Source organism: Cajanus cajan, chromosome 1 (assembly GCF_000230855.2).
Source record: "Cajanus cajan strain Asha chromosome 1, NIPB_CcT2T_4, whole genome shotgun sequence".
NCBI lineage: Eukaryota > Viridiplantae > Streptophyta > Magnoliopsida > Fabales > Fabaceae > Cajanus > Cajanus cajan.
In genome coordinates, this window is record NC_138517.1 from 3,774,669 (window position 1) to 3,788,111 (window position 13,443).

General features: G+C 27.1%; 1 protein-coding gene across 1 annotated transcript; it reads left to right on the forward strand.

The window, feature by feature from the left end:
- Window positions 1-1,459: 1,459 nt before the first annotated feature.
- LOC109792138 (LEAF RUST 10 DISEASE-RESISTANCE LOCUS RECEPTOR-LIKE PROTEIN KINASE-like 2.5) lies at window positions 1,460-5,515 on the forward strand. The gene is made up of 6 exons (XM_020351518.3): window positions 1,460-1,730; window positions 1,918-2,007; window positions 2,341-2,478; window positions 2,833-3,068; window positions 3,910-3,945; window positions 4,260-5,515. Exons 5-6 carry the CDS (start codon window positions 3,927-3,929, stop codon window positions 5,291-5,293), a joined length of 1,053 nt encoding a protein of 350 aa, XP_020207107.2. The 5' UTR covers window positions 1,460-1,730; window positions 1,918-2,007; window positions 2,341-2,478; window positions 2,833-3,068; window positions 3,910-3,926; the 3' UTR covers window positions 5,294-5,515.
- The last annotated feature ends 7,928 nt before the right edge of the window (window positions 5,516-13,443 follow it).

Consider the following 13,443-nt stretch of genomic DNA (forward strand, 5'->3'; position numbering starts at 1 on the left):
ATTCCTTTCTTGGAAGTCTTTCACACTCTGTTCTTGAACTTTAGTTTTCCTCTAAGCCCACCTGCATTAGGTACTATATTGACTTTTGTTATTAAGTATCAATGTATAATAAGAGTTTGCTATACATGATACGAGCTTGGTATTGGACTTAAGTACTTCTCAAGCAGTATACAGGTACTTCTTAAATAAAATTCTCATTGTCTTTTTTTTTTTTTTTCTAATTACATAATAATAATAATAATAATAATAATAATAATAAGTAACTAATAAAGAATAACATATAAAGAGTATATTTCTCTAATCTCTTATTATTTCACAAAATTAAAGTTTCACATAGAATAAAATAATGATACATAAAGAACATATATAATTATAATGTGAAACCTAAGATAAATGAACTTTCATATGTGATATAAATTTAGTAATAACATAGGATATCTTCTCTTATAAAAATAGAACTTAAGATATCTTCAATCTTAATAAAATTATAGAAGTATAAGTGATATTACAATCTATATTAATATTAATTATCATTTAATAAAGTCTATAAAATTTAGTAACATTATTAAAATGTTACAAAATACCACTTCGATACCATTTTTAAAAATATTGCTATTAATATATAAAATGTAGTTTAAAAGTCTTTAGTAATACAAATTTTATCTTATGTTTAATAAAATATCACAAAAGTATATTAATAATATTTATTCATAGTAACATTTTGCTAATGTTACTAAAAAAAACATTATTTTGTCATTGTGGCTTTTCATTTCAACATGGATGAAATTAGTATTTAAAATTTCTTAAATTCAACATTATGTGTTGTTTTTGGCGTTTTTAATGTTTGGGCTAATTTTCATAAGTTTTGTAATTTTAAATATAAAAATGAAAGAAATTCAAATAGAAACAATATTAATTTAGCAACAAAAAAAAATTAAGTTGAAAAATAACGTTGACTCAAATTTGTTGGTTGTTTCTTCTTTACCGAATGAAGGCTACGAGAAGGGAAGGAAAGCATGTTTTATTTGAGATCCATTATTAAACACAATCCGTCCTTGACAGAAAAAGGAGTGAAATATGTTTTTTCTTTTTTCTTTTTTTCAAAATTAGCCACAGAAACCTGCAAAATTGCATGGAGGACATGTATTTCTGTAAAGTGAGAGAACTTGAGTTGAGCCATTGTAAGTTGAGTTATCTTTTAGGAAATACTATCGATCAGTAGAGTTAAAATGCTTTAAACACGTGCAAAATCACTTGCACTTGCACTTGAGTGAAAATACATTTGGAAATCAAATTAGATTTTTATAACAATATATAATATTTTTAAAATTCTCAAAAACTAATAATCTTCACATTATTTATCCTCTATTTCTCTTCAAAGAAAATAACTTGCATTTTTGACGTATTTTTATTTATTTATAAACTGGAAACTTGTTTGTTCTTACTTTATTTTCTTCCCCCTCTTCCTCTTTGGGGTAAGTGTCAACCATGCTTGATGACTTGACCTGAGTAAACGGTCAATGTGTCCCATACAGCTGCAAGCAACCTTATGCTATATGCTCCATCAATCATCCTTTTTAAGCTTATGAGGTACCTCAAATTTTAGCATTTTCATGTGCATTCAAACTCCTACATGTCTCGCACTCTCCCTCTCTTCTTCCTCTTCTCTCTAACTGCAACGCTTCTTCTTCTTCTTCCAACCACCACTACCAGTCATGTCAATTTTGAGGGTACGTATATTCCTTTCTAATTAAGCATTTTTTTTTCATTGACTTATACAGATCCATGTATCACCAGGAATTGCACATATGCAGTTTTTTTTTTTTTTTTTTTTGTTAAATTAAGATTTTATTTTTTCCTTGATTTAGATACCTAAAATCTAGTTATTGAAGGGTTACTGCTTACTGATTAATGCAGGTAACTCGATACATGAATCTTTCGGAAATGGGAATGCTCAGGGCAACCTTAATGTCGATATTGTCTCCATTTCGTGCCATGATAAGAAAAGTACGTTATTTGGTGTGCTTTATTAGTATAGCAAAAAAATAAAATCATGATTAAAATAAGAAATTCCATTTGAATATGGTCATCTAAATTTTCAGCAGGATTTATCATCAGCAAAAATAGTCACGCTACCATAATTAAATGATTGAATTTAATCGGATTTCATATTTTTATTTATAGAAAATATTATGATGACGAAAATTATTGAACTTAAACTAAGGTAGATCTATCTCAATTCCAATTACTAGTCCGTAGTTCTAATTGGATGCCATATACGTGCACATGCCATTTTCTCTTATAAAATTCGATTATTAACGAAAACAATTTGGTAAACAGATTGCAGCAGCAGCGTGGTCAAACGGTCACTGGGAAGTGAAAATGGTTCTGCTAACGTGGCACGGGTAACTTATAGTGGTGTGAAACTATCTGCAGAGACTTATGTGGTAGCAGAAAACGCTACTATTACAGTCACCAGTATGGATTCCTCCGTCTAATTTAGATTAGCTCCTTCAAAATCATAACTTCGTTTTCTTTGACATTCACTATATTAATATTAAAAATTAACATTTTTTTTAGATCTTAACTGTTGACATTTATGTGCTAGTATTTGAGCACTTTACTGCAATGCACAAGTTTATGAAAATTATTTTTACACTTGTTAATTATTAATTTAATAACTATTGGAGTAGTTTATGATTTTGCTCCTTCGTTTGCCATTATGTACTACTGGCTGATGCCACTAATGTTTCTTCCTTCAGCAGCTAGTTTAAAATCTTTAAATCTCACCTATTATGTATTAATAATTTTGAATGAAAAAATATTAAACAGGCTGCATATCGAGATATCAAAACAGTAGTTATCGAAACGGTAGTTATCATAGATATAACGCCAAAGTTGTAACAAGAGCAGCACTACCACCAACTCCAACAACACATCAACAACAATACCACCCCATGCAGGATTTTTGTCACCAGCACCATCACCATCACAAGTACCAACATTTTTATCTCCTAGTCCTTTGTCACCATTATTAATACCAATAAAGACACCAACACTAGTATCAGGTCAGTTTTATCTTGCTTCAAGTATATAGATCTGTTGTTTTTTCTCTTAATTTAGATTAAGTTATTGGATATACTTCGAGAAGTCAAACAGTTACATGATATCCACTCTGGTTTCTCAAAAATGGAGGTTGATTTGCCGTTACATAAATGTTATGTGGTTAAAATGAATCTCTCCAATATAGTTCTTTAAGGTCTGGTGAGTTCGAAAGAGAGAAAAGAAATTTTAGTAGAGGGAAAGGAAAGGAGTTAATAATTTTGTTTGTTTGAGAGGAAGGGAAGTAACTTTTCTTGCTTGGTTCACAAGATAAGAAGAAGGATTTGAAAATCAATTTACTTTTATATCTTTATAATTTTAAATTTAAAATAAAAGAAAAAAATATTTTAGACATATTGCAAATGTTTTAAAGTCTTTCCCACCTTTATATCCCCCAATTGGAAGGGGGCTAAGATTGGGTTACGAAGTAGTTTGCTCCCCACCCCTTTTTGCCTCTCCTCTCTTCTCTTCCTAAAATTTGAATTAAATAAGATAAATTTAAAAAATTCCTCCCCTCTCCTCTATTTCCCTCCAACAAAACAAATTTTTAAAAAAATCTCTTACCTCTGCTCTGTTCCTTTTCAACCAAATACTTTGTTAATCTCTGCTAATGTTTTATGGTATAGGAGACTGAAATGTGGAATGGGATGTGATAACTTAAATGTGATCATGTATGCATTTTTGTCATCCCCTTTCATTGTTAAGTGATTACTATTGAATAGGGTATTTTCTTAGTTCCACTCTGAATAATCTTCCTAAAAGACTAAGTCATGATAACAACTCCTCTCACTATACTTATTGTTGCAGGTAACCACCAATTTCGGATGAGGAAAGTCTATATAGGTAATAGATCAATCATCCTTTCATATTTCAATTTATCTGCAACATAAAAACAATGTGATAGGCGATATATCTTAGATTATGTCTTCTGCTTTTGTTAATGAATCCAAAAATAAAGACCTGTATATGTTTGTAAATAACCTAAAAAATCTTTAGATAGAAAGTTAGCCTTTATAATCAACCCATAGAGAATTAACAACTATAAATTTTATTCTTAACATATCAATCGTTAAATAAGTCTACATTAAACTGATAAAAAAAATAAAAGGATATCTATTGTTTCTTACTCCTAATTCTCCTATTATATTTGCTAACAGGTATAGCAATTGTGATTGTGATAATAGCATTATTGACGTGCGCCATAATTTGTGGTTTTAAATTTAACCGATCACCAAAGAGTGACCTTGATACTGAAACATCCCTACAAGAAAATGGAGCCCCAACTCTACAAAGATATAAATTTTCAGAAATCAAGAAAATGACCAAATCCTTCACAGAGAAATTGGGTGAAGGTAGTTTTGGTGTTGTATACAAAGGAGAGAGTAATGGTTGCCCTGTTGCTGTTAAGATACTGAATGCATCCAAAGAAAATGACAAAGGATTTATCAACGAGGTTACTAGTATTAGTAGAACTTCTCATGTTAATGTTGTCCAACTTCTCGGATTCTGTTTTGAAGGCAGCAATAAAGCTCTCATTTACGAATTTATGGCTAATGGTTCCCTCGACAAGTTTATTTACAATAAAGAACTTGAAAATAGCCGATTACTAAGTTGGGATAATTTGTGCCAAATTGCTATAGGGATAGCCCGAGGACTAGAGTATTTGCATAGGGGATGCAACACTCAAATTTTACATTTTGACATAAAACCACATAACATTCTTTTGGATGAGAACTTTTGTCCCAAGGTATCAGATTTTGGCCTTGCAAAGCTTAGTTCAAGGAAAGAGAGCACTATTCACATGTCAGATCAAAGAGGAACAACGGGGTATAAAGCTCCAGAAGTGTGTAATAGGCATCTTGGTAGAGTTTCACACAAATCTGATGTTTACAGTTATGGAATGATGCTGCTAGAAATGGTGGGAGGGAGGAAGAATATTGATCCTGAAGCCGGAGGAAGTGAGTTATACTTCCCATATTGGTTATACAATAGGCTAGATGAGGGCAATGTCTTGAAACTTGATAAGGTGTTGACCACAGAAGAAAATGAGATAGCAAAAAGAATGTCTTTAGTGGGGTTATGGTGTGTTCAAACTATTCCACTAGATAGACCTACAATGAGTGAAGTAATAGATATGTTGGAAGGCAAAATCAATTCCCTGGAAATTCCTCCAAAACCAGTTCTTTCTTGAAGTAAATTTCTTTGCAATCTCTTCCAATTTAGTTTGTAAAACGGATAATTATATTCTAGTGATACTTGCCTTGACTTGGTGATTTCTTTGTTATATATGAATCAAGGTTTGCCTAGACTTGGCTCCCATGTCATTTAATATGGGTGGATTCATAGATGTGTATCCTTAATGTTTATGCTCTAACTACCTTCTTAATATTTTATATATATGCGTTTTATGTTCTATAGTTAGTTCTTGTAAAATTTAGCAGCTTTCAGTGTGAATAGATTGAGCGCACAAAGAATAGATCCAAGGCAAGGCATAAGTAGTTTTTTTTGGATGAAATGGTGAATTCTACAGTAAGCACTTTTGTAGAATAACTAGCGCTAGTACAACTGTCACTTTCTAAAAAGATATTGAAGACGTCCATACTAAGGCATAATTCGGCATACATTCCCGTACGTGTACGTGATACGAGTATGCTTTCAATAAAAATATATGTGGATACGGTTTGAATACGGATATACGATCTTATAAATATTTCTCAGTATATTGGTAGGTAGGTGAGAGTTTACATAATTCGTGTTCTGCTATTCTATTTAAATTTATAATACGTTTCAATATATACAATATATTTTTTTAATCTAGTTAAAATTATGAAATTTATACAAAGTGAAATGTAAAATATATTATTAATAAAAAATTTCAAAATAAGAATTATAATACAATTAAATATTTCAAAACAATTAAAGTTAATTCATACAATTTAATTAGAATTATAATAAAAAATTATTTATAGAAAAAATTAATTGGATGTGAAATATTCTTAAAAACTTAATATTTTAAAATTCTCCTCTAAAAAACATAAAAACATTAAATAATTTTTTAAAAATATTATAATTGATTTAGGTACACATTTCTATCATCTGTCTTAAAAAAATTTTCTAGAACAAAAACAAATAAAATGTGTTAATGGATTAATTAGCTTGAGTGACACTTAGTCAATTTTACATTAAAAAAGTAAGAACTATAACTATTTAGCACGTATAAGTTGTCATAATTTGAAATATCATAATTTAGTAAAGTTTAATTAAAATGCATCAATTTATAAATGTTTTCCTATGGATAGAACTAGTAAATATTACAAGAAAATTATTATATAGGGAGATAAATCCTACAATGACATAATATATATCACTATATTTTTTTATTTACACTATAAATATAATATATGTTGGTATATTGTTAAAAAGTGTGAATATAAATTACAATGACATATAATAAATATTTTAAAATCTTATTTAAAATTAATATTAAAGTTATATATAATAATATATTAAATAAATTTATACATATATATATATATATATTAATTATATTTATAATAATATTTTTTTATATGTCATTGTATGTAACATTATTTATTATTGTACGTCGGAAAAACATATAGGAGCAAGCTACACTATAATTGAGCTAAAAAAAATAACAATTGAATTTAATTTCATCAAAATGAAATAATGCTCATATGTAGAATAAGTCTATAATTAATTTTTAAAGATTTTAAAGGGAGGCATATATTTTTAAGTTAAGAATAATTTACTTAATTAATTCATGTTAGACGAATATTGTTGACATTTTTCCTAGAGTATCTCTATTTATTAAACTTACATCACAATTTTTAAAGAAGAAACAAATCTCTAAAATAAATACAATATATTTCAATTCTAAACAATATTCTAAAAGAAAATATTTTTTAAAAATCTAAATAATATCTTAAAAATTTAAATTTAAAAATTTGAATTGTTTTTCTAACAGGATGCAAAACTCAGATTTTACATTTTGACATAAAACCACATAATATTCTTTTGGATGTGAATTTTTGCCCCCAAGATATCAATCAGATTTTGGACTAACAAAGTTGTGTCCTAGGAAAGAAAGCATTATTTCATGTCAGGTACTACAGGGACACTGGGGTAGAGTGGTAGATATGTTGGAAGGCAACATGAATTCCTTGAATGTACCACCAAAACCTATGTTTTCTTCTCCTAGCTACTAGTTCGGCAACAAAATCTCCCTCTTAAAATAAAATACATTACATTCTAGGGAAATTTTTAATGTTATATTATAAAATGGATCGTTCAACATGTTATATATTACTTGATCTTCAGTTTAAATATATGCTTCCTTTCATAGCCTTACAGTTGTCTAACCCACGTACACTAGAGTTTCCTTATTTGCTTCTCTGTGACTATACTTGTGTATGTCACTGAGATTCTATGATTGTCTTATTGCACTCGAGTTTCCTTTCAATCATTAACGTTCGTTATTGCAATCAAGATTACATTTATATAATAAAGGCTAAAAACTTAATTTGGTCTCTTATAATAATTTTTTGTTTCAATTTAGTCCCACTTTTATTTTTTGTTTCAATTTGGTCCCAAACTAATTAATTGGTTTCAATTTAGTTCCAAATTAATTAATTAGTTTCAATGTGGGACTTCTGTCCAAATTATTTAAACGGAGTTAACTTTTGGCCACGTAGATGCATACGTGGATGAGAATTTTTTTGAAAATACCTGGAACCAGAACGGCCCGTTCTGAAATCGGAACGGGCCGTTTCTGGTTGCAAAATTAAAACACCAACAGTGAAGAAGAACGGGTCGTTCTGAAACCGGAACGGCCCGTTCCAATTGTGTTTAAAAGTGTGTTTAATTGTGATCACTCAAGTATTATAATTATGCAATTTTGATCCCTAAAATTTTAATTGAGTAATTTCAGTCCTTAAAAGTGTGTAATTTTAGCCTCACAATTTTTAATTTAACAATTTTAATCTCTCAAATATCATAATTGTGCAATTTTAGTCTTTCTCATTAAAAATTTAATAATTTTAAATATATATATATATATATATAAAATGTTTTAAAACTATATAATTGTTTGCTTATTTAAATTAACGTATATTATATTTTTTTTAATGTATTAAATGATATATATTTATTATTACTAAATAAATAAAATTTATATATTATTAGTATTTTAATATATAACAAGTTATATTTATCAAATTATTAGTTTCTCTATAAATATATTAATAATATTATTGATATAATATCGAAAATTATAATATATGTTAATTTGAATAGATAAATAATTATTTAATTTTAAAACATTATATATATATATTAAAATTATTAATTTTTAATGAGAGAAACTAAAATTATACTATTATGATATTCGAGGGACTAAAATTGTTCAATTAAAAATTGAAGGACCAAAATCGCGCAATTGTAATTCTTTAAGGACTAAAATTACCCAATTAAAATCTTGCAGATCAAAACTGCACAATTGTAGCACTTGAGGGATAAAAAATGCAATTAAACCAATATTCTTTATTAATTTTATTAAAAAATATTATAATTTTGAAAAATATTTTTTTATGGTAAAAATTTTAAAATCACTTATATTTATAAAATATAATTGTCTTATAAATAGAGTAATAATTTTTTCTTTTTCTCTTTCTGTTTGAAGAAATATTTAAATATCACTTTATAATTTTTTGCAACTTATTTAAGATTAGAATAATAAAATAATAAAAATTAATAAGATAAACATAATAAAATAAAAATGAGACTAAATTAATAAGATAATCACGTATGCATCTACGTGGCATCCACGTGGCCAAAAGTTAACTCCGTTTAAATAATTTGGACGGAAGTCCCACATTGAAACCAATTAATTAATTTGAGACTAAATTGAAACTAATTAATTAGTTTGAGACCAAATTGAAATCAAAAATAAAAATGAGACTAAATTGGAACAAAAAATTATTATAAGGGACCAAATTAGGTTTTTAGCCTATAATAAAAGATAAGACAAAATTATAAAGATTAAAATTATAAGATTGTAATAATAATGTTATAAAAATATTAAAAGAATCAACAAATAATAGAAGTAAAAAATAATAGAATTAATTTACACTGTAAAAATTTAAAATTTAAGGAAAAAAATTATATATGCTAAAAATTATTAAAATTAAATTATTTAAGTATATAGTGATATTATTACAAAAAAAAATTACAACATATAAAATTAAAAAAATAAAATGACTAAATAATTTAGAAAGATAATGGAAGGATAAAATACTAAAAAAATTATTAAAATAATTCAAAAATATAAAAATATTATATAAATAAATTATTAAAAATAGAAAATTTAGGATGAAATTAAAATTCCAACTGTACCAGTACCTCTTTTTTAAGAAAGGTACAGTAGAATTTTCCTAAACTTAATATTTAAGATAATATTGTTATCGATTTCACTATTAATAATATGGTTATCACTGTCATTAATACTGCTACTATCGTTATTGGTATAATATAATTGACATCGATGTTAGAAAGTACATTAACAACTCTCAAAGAATTTAACCCATTATTACACCCTTCCATACCTTCAACTGCTTGATTAATAAACGTTAATGATTACACACAAAAAAAAGGGAAAAAAAAGTAAATTAGTTGACCTGACTGAAAAAAGTTAGAATTTATTAATAGAAAAAAATGAATAAAAAATAAGGTGAAAAAGTAAAAATAAAAGAGTAAAAATAAATAAAGTTATTTAATTAAAGAAAAATAGAATGAAGAGAAATTAAAAGATGATATATATATATATAAATATAATTTCTCACACATTTTCTACTTATTTTTCTTCAATCAAATAATTAAAATTTTATTTTTTTTATCTATTTTTTTCACTCTATTTTTCAATTTTTTATTTTCTTTACCAAACACAGGGTTAAAGAAATTGAGGGTACCTATATGGCTATATTAATTTGATCATTGGGTTTGACACGTTCAAACGTAATCACTGGGTCATGGGTCTAGTCACAGTTTAAGTCAAGGAACCACCCAATTAATACTGGTAGGGACCACTAGATGATGCAATTACACTTATCTTTGAAATTAAAAACTAACTTTCTTTTTTATCTATCGGAATGACCCTGTGCAGGCCTATGTTTGAAATGAAAAATTAAGTTCAATTACATTTTTGTCTTTTTAATTTAATGTGCAGGTAATTTTGGTTCTCATGCTCTTAATTATTTAATTTGATTTATATATTTAAAAAAGCGGATAATTTTAGTCTCTTTACTAACTTACCATGTAATTCAACACCAAAAAAAAAACTTACCATGTAATCACTTTTTTTTTAAAAAAAAACTTACTATTTAGTTTATGTTACATTAATTTTTAATATGATATTCATTATTATTTTTTATAGTTAAATTATTTAATAATTTATTAAATATGTTAATAAATAGTAAATAATTTTATATTAAATAATCTAATTTAAAATAATAAATTAACAAATAATATCAAGTTAAATGTTTATGTGACATAAATTGTTCAATTTAATAAAATTTGATCATTGAAATTGCAAGTCACCGCATACATAAAAATTGGATAGTGAATCAATGATAAGACTAAGATTATTTACTTTTTTAAATATGAAAATCCAAATTAGGAAATTAAAATTATGGGACCAAAATTTCTCGCATGAAAAATTAATATATTAAAATATTGTAAATTTTTTTTAATTCATTTTAATAAAATTTTGAGTATAATGTATAATTTAATTAAATTTTTATCAAATAAATAATTGTCATAGCAAAAAAACTTAATTACAAGTTGTTAGACCATCTGATATTTGATTTGATCATTGATATAAGATCTTAAGTTATATTATACATATATAGAGAGGAAAAAAAAAAGAAATAGATAAATAGATAGATACATCATATACATATTATTCTAATTCTCACACCATTAGACAAATTCTACTGATTCAAATATCAAGTTATCTTACGGTTAAGTTTTTAAGTTTTGTGAATGAAAAAAATAATAATTAAGAAGTAAGATGTCGTAAAACCTTTCTTTGGTGTAGTGGAAGATGAATGAAAAAGAAAGTATAAAAATGAAGGAAAGTTAAGTTTTTGAACGTTTTACTATAATGAAATTTAGTGAAAATATGTGAAAGATTTGGTGGACCCTACATATTTTTTAATCCTTGCAAAATATGAGAGGATTTGAGAAGTTTTCTTATTTTGCATTTTTGCTATCCTAAACATGTTCTTTACTTTTTTTTATTGAAGGCCAATTGTGTAATTTAATTTATAATATTAATGTTACTTTTTTATTTAATCTAAGATAATTTAATTAAAAAGTTTATCTTTTTTTTACTTATCTGATATTTCTCTCATATACTAATAATTTTAATTTTCACTTTATTTTTTAGTTACTTTCTTTTTCTTTTCTTCACTTTATTTATTTCTTATTCACCTCAAAGAAAAAAGGTGATTCTTTAATAAAGATTAGTTATTCACACAATTATAAAAAAATTGTTAACTCAAATGGTTTAATACTTGGATTTCTTAACTAAGGGTCGATGTTCGATCCTCAACTTTGTAACAACCCAACAAGTCAAACACTTAGTATACTGTAATACTACGCAATAAAAAAATACTAAATGATAGTCAACAATTCTGAGGTTCTCATGTAATAGTTACTTAGTCATTCACGTAATCTATACATGTAAAGGGCAGAAAACATAATAATGAAAACACAAATCCCTTCATAGGGTTACATATACATCCTATACACATATAATTTATATAAACTACATAATTGTACACAAAAACTTCCTTATTGTCGGTCAAGCGTCTATACAACAAATATGCTACATCAAAGTAGCATCACCAAAACTAGGTCATCATTAACATGACCTTTCACCAACCAACCAAGTCATCTTGTTAATCCTACTTTACTTTCATATCACATATAATCATTATAGTTCCAATCCCAAGAAAAAGCAAGGGCAAGCTTGTGAAAGAACTAACATAACATTCGCAACAAAAGTTTGCAACAATACAATATAAATAGTTTAATCAACATTCAAGGCAACACAACTTAGCAACTTTCAACTTGTCAACAAGCTCATCATATCAACAAGGCAACAACTTACAATACAAACAACCATATCATCATAAGCACCTTTAGAAAACTAATATGTCATGACATATATCAACTACGAAGATCTCCTACAACAAAGGTGAATATTTTAAGTAGTTAGACCCTATCAAATACAACGTCTAACCTATCGTAACCAAGTCAAGTATGAACAACATTAGGTTTCTCAAAGTGCTAGGTATACAAATTAAATTGATTTCTCATATTTTGTCACTTAAATTAAGAAAGTCTAGTACTACTGTCAATGAAGAATAACTTGGATGTGAACTTATCACGACCATAACAAGCATATCTAAGTCTCATATGGGATTAGCCTATCAATTACCCTTCAAATACTATGCATCTAATCTATTATGGATTTTACCCCCTCATACTTTGCTCAATTGGTCAAGTTATGTATGCTTCAATCTATACCCCATACAGTTCTACATAAATCCTAGAGGAGACAATAATAACTACCCATTCAGAAGTTAACTTTTTTATTGAAGGGTTCTCAACTTGGATTATTGGAACACCACAACTTATATTCACACAATGTGATATTTTTATTTCTAAAATAACTTTACTTTCCTCTAGTTTTTATGCATCTCAACTAAAATATGTATCTTCACCACATGTCTAACAACTTTACAACTTCATTAACTTTCAACATACAACTTCATTAACTTTCAACATACAACTTAAAATAACACACATCTTACAACTTCATCAACTATCCTCTGTAAGAAACTTCAAAAAATCACCACATATCATCATTCATATAAATAACTCATCATACTTCAACATTTTTTTATATAATTGAGTTATCATTTTTTAATTATTAAACAACTTAAAACATCATATTTAATCAGTTAACCAACGGCCAACACCATTCCCTATGTGCCTAGTGCTATCGAGACAGAGAGTTTTTTGTCTCACCCACGCTCATTGCCAATCCACCTACGTCTAGCAAGGATGAGGCAAAGAACTTATTAATCTCTTAAGCCTAGTGTAGTAAAACCTAGCTCGGTCTTACTCAAGTAGAGAGTCTTTGCTTAACTCGCGTCTGACATCATTCAACCAGGGAGCCATTAACTTGATCACGCTCGATGCCTTTTCACTTGCATCTAGCATCATCAAGTCAAAGAACTCTCCAAGCCCTCACATCCA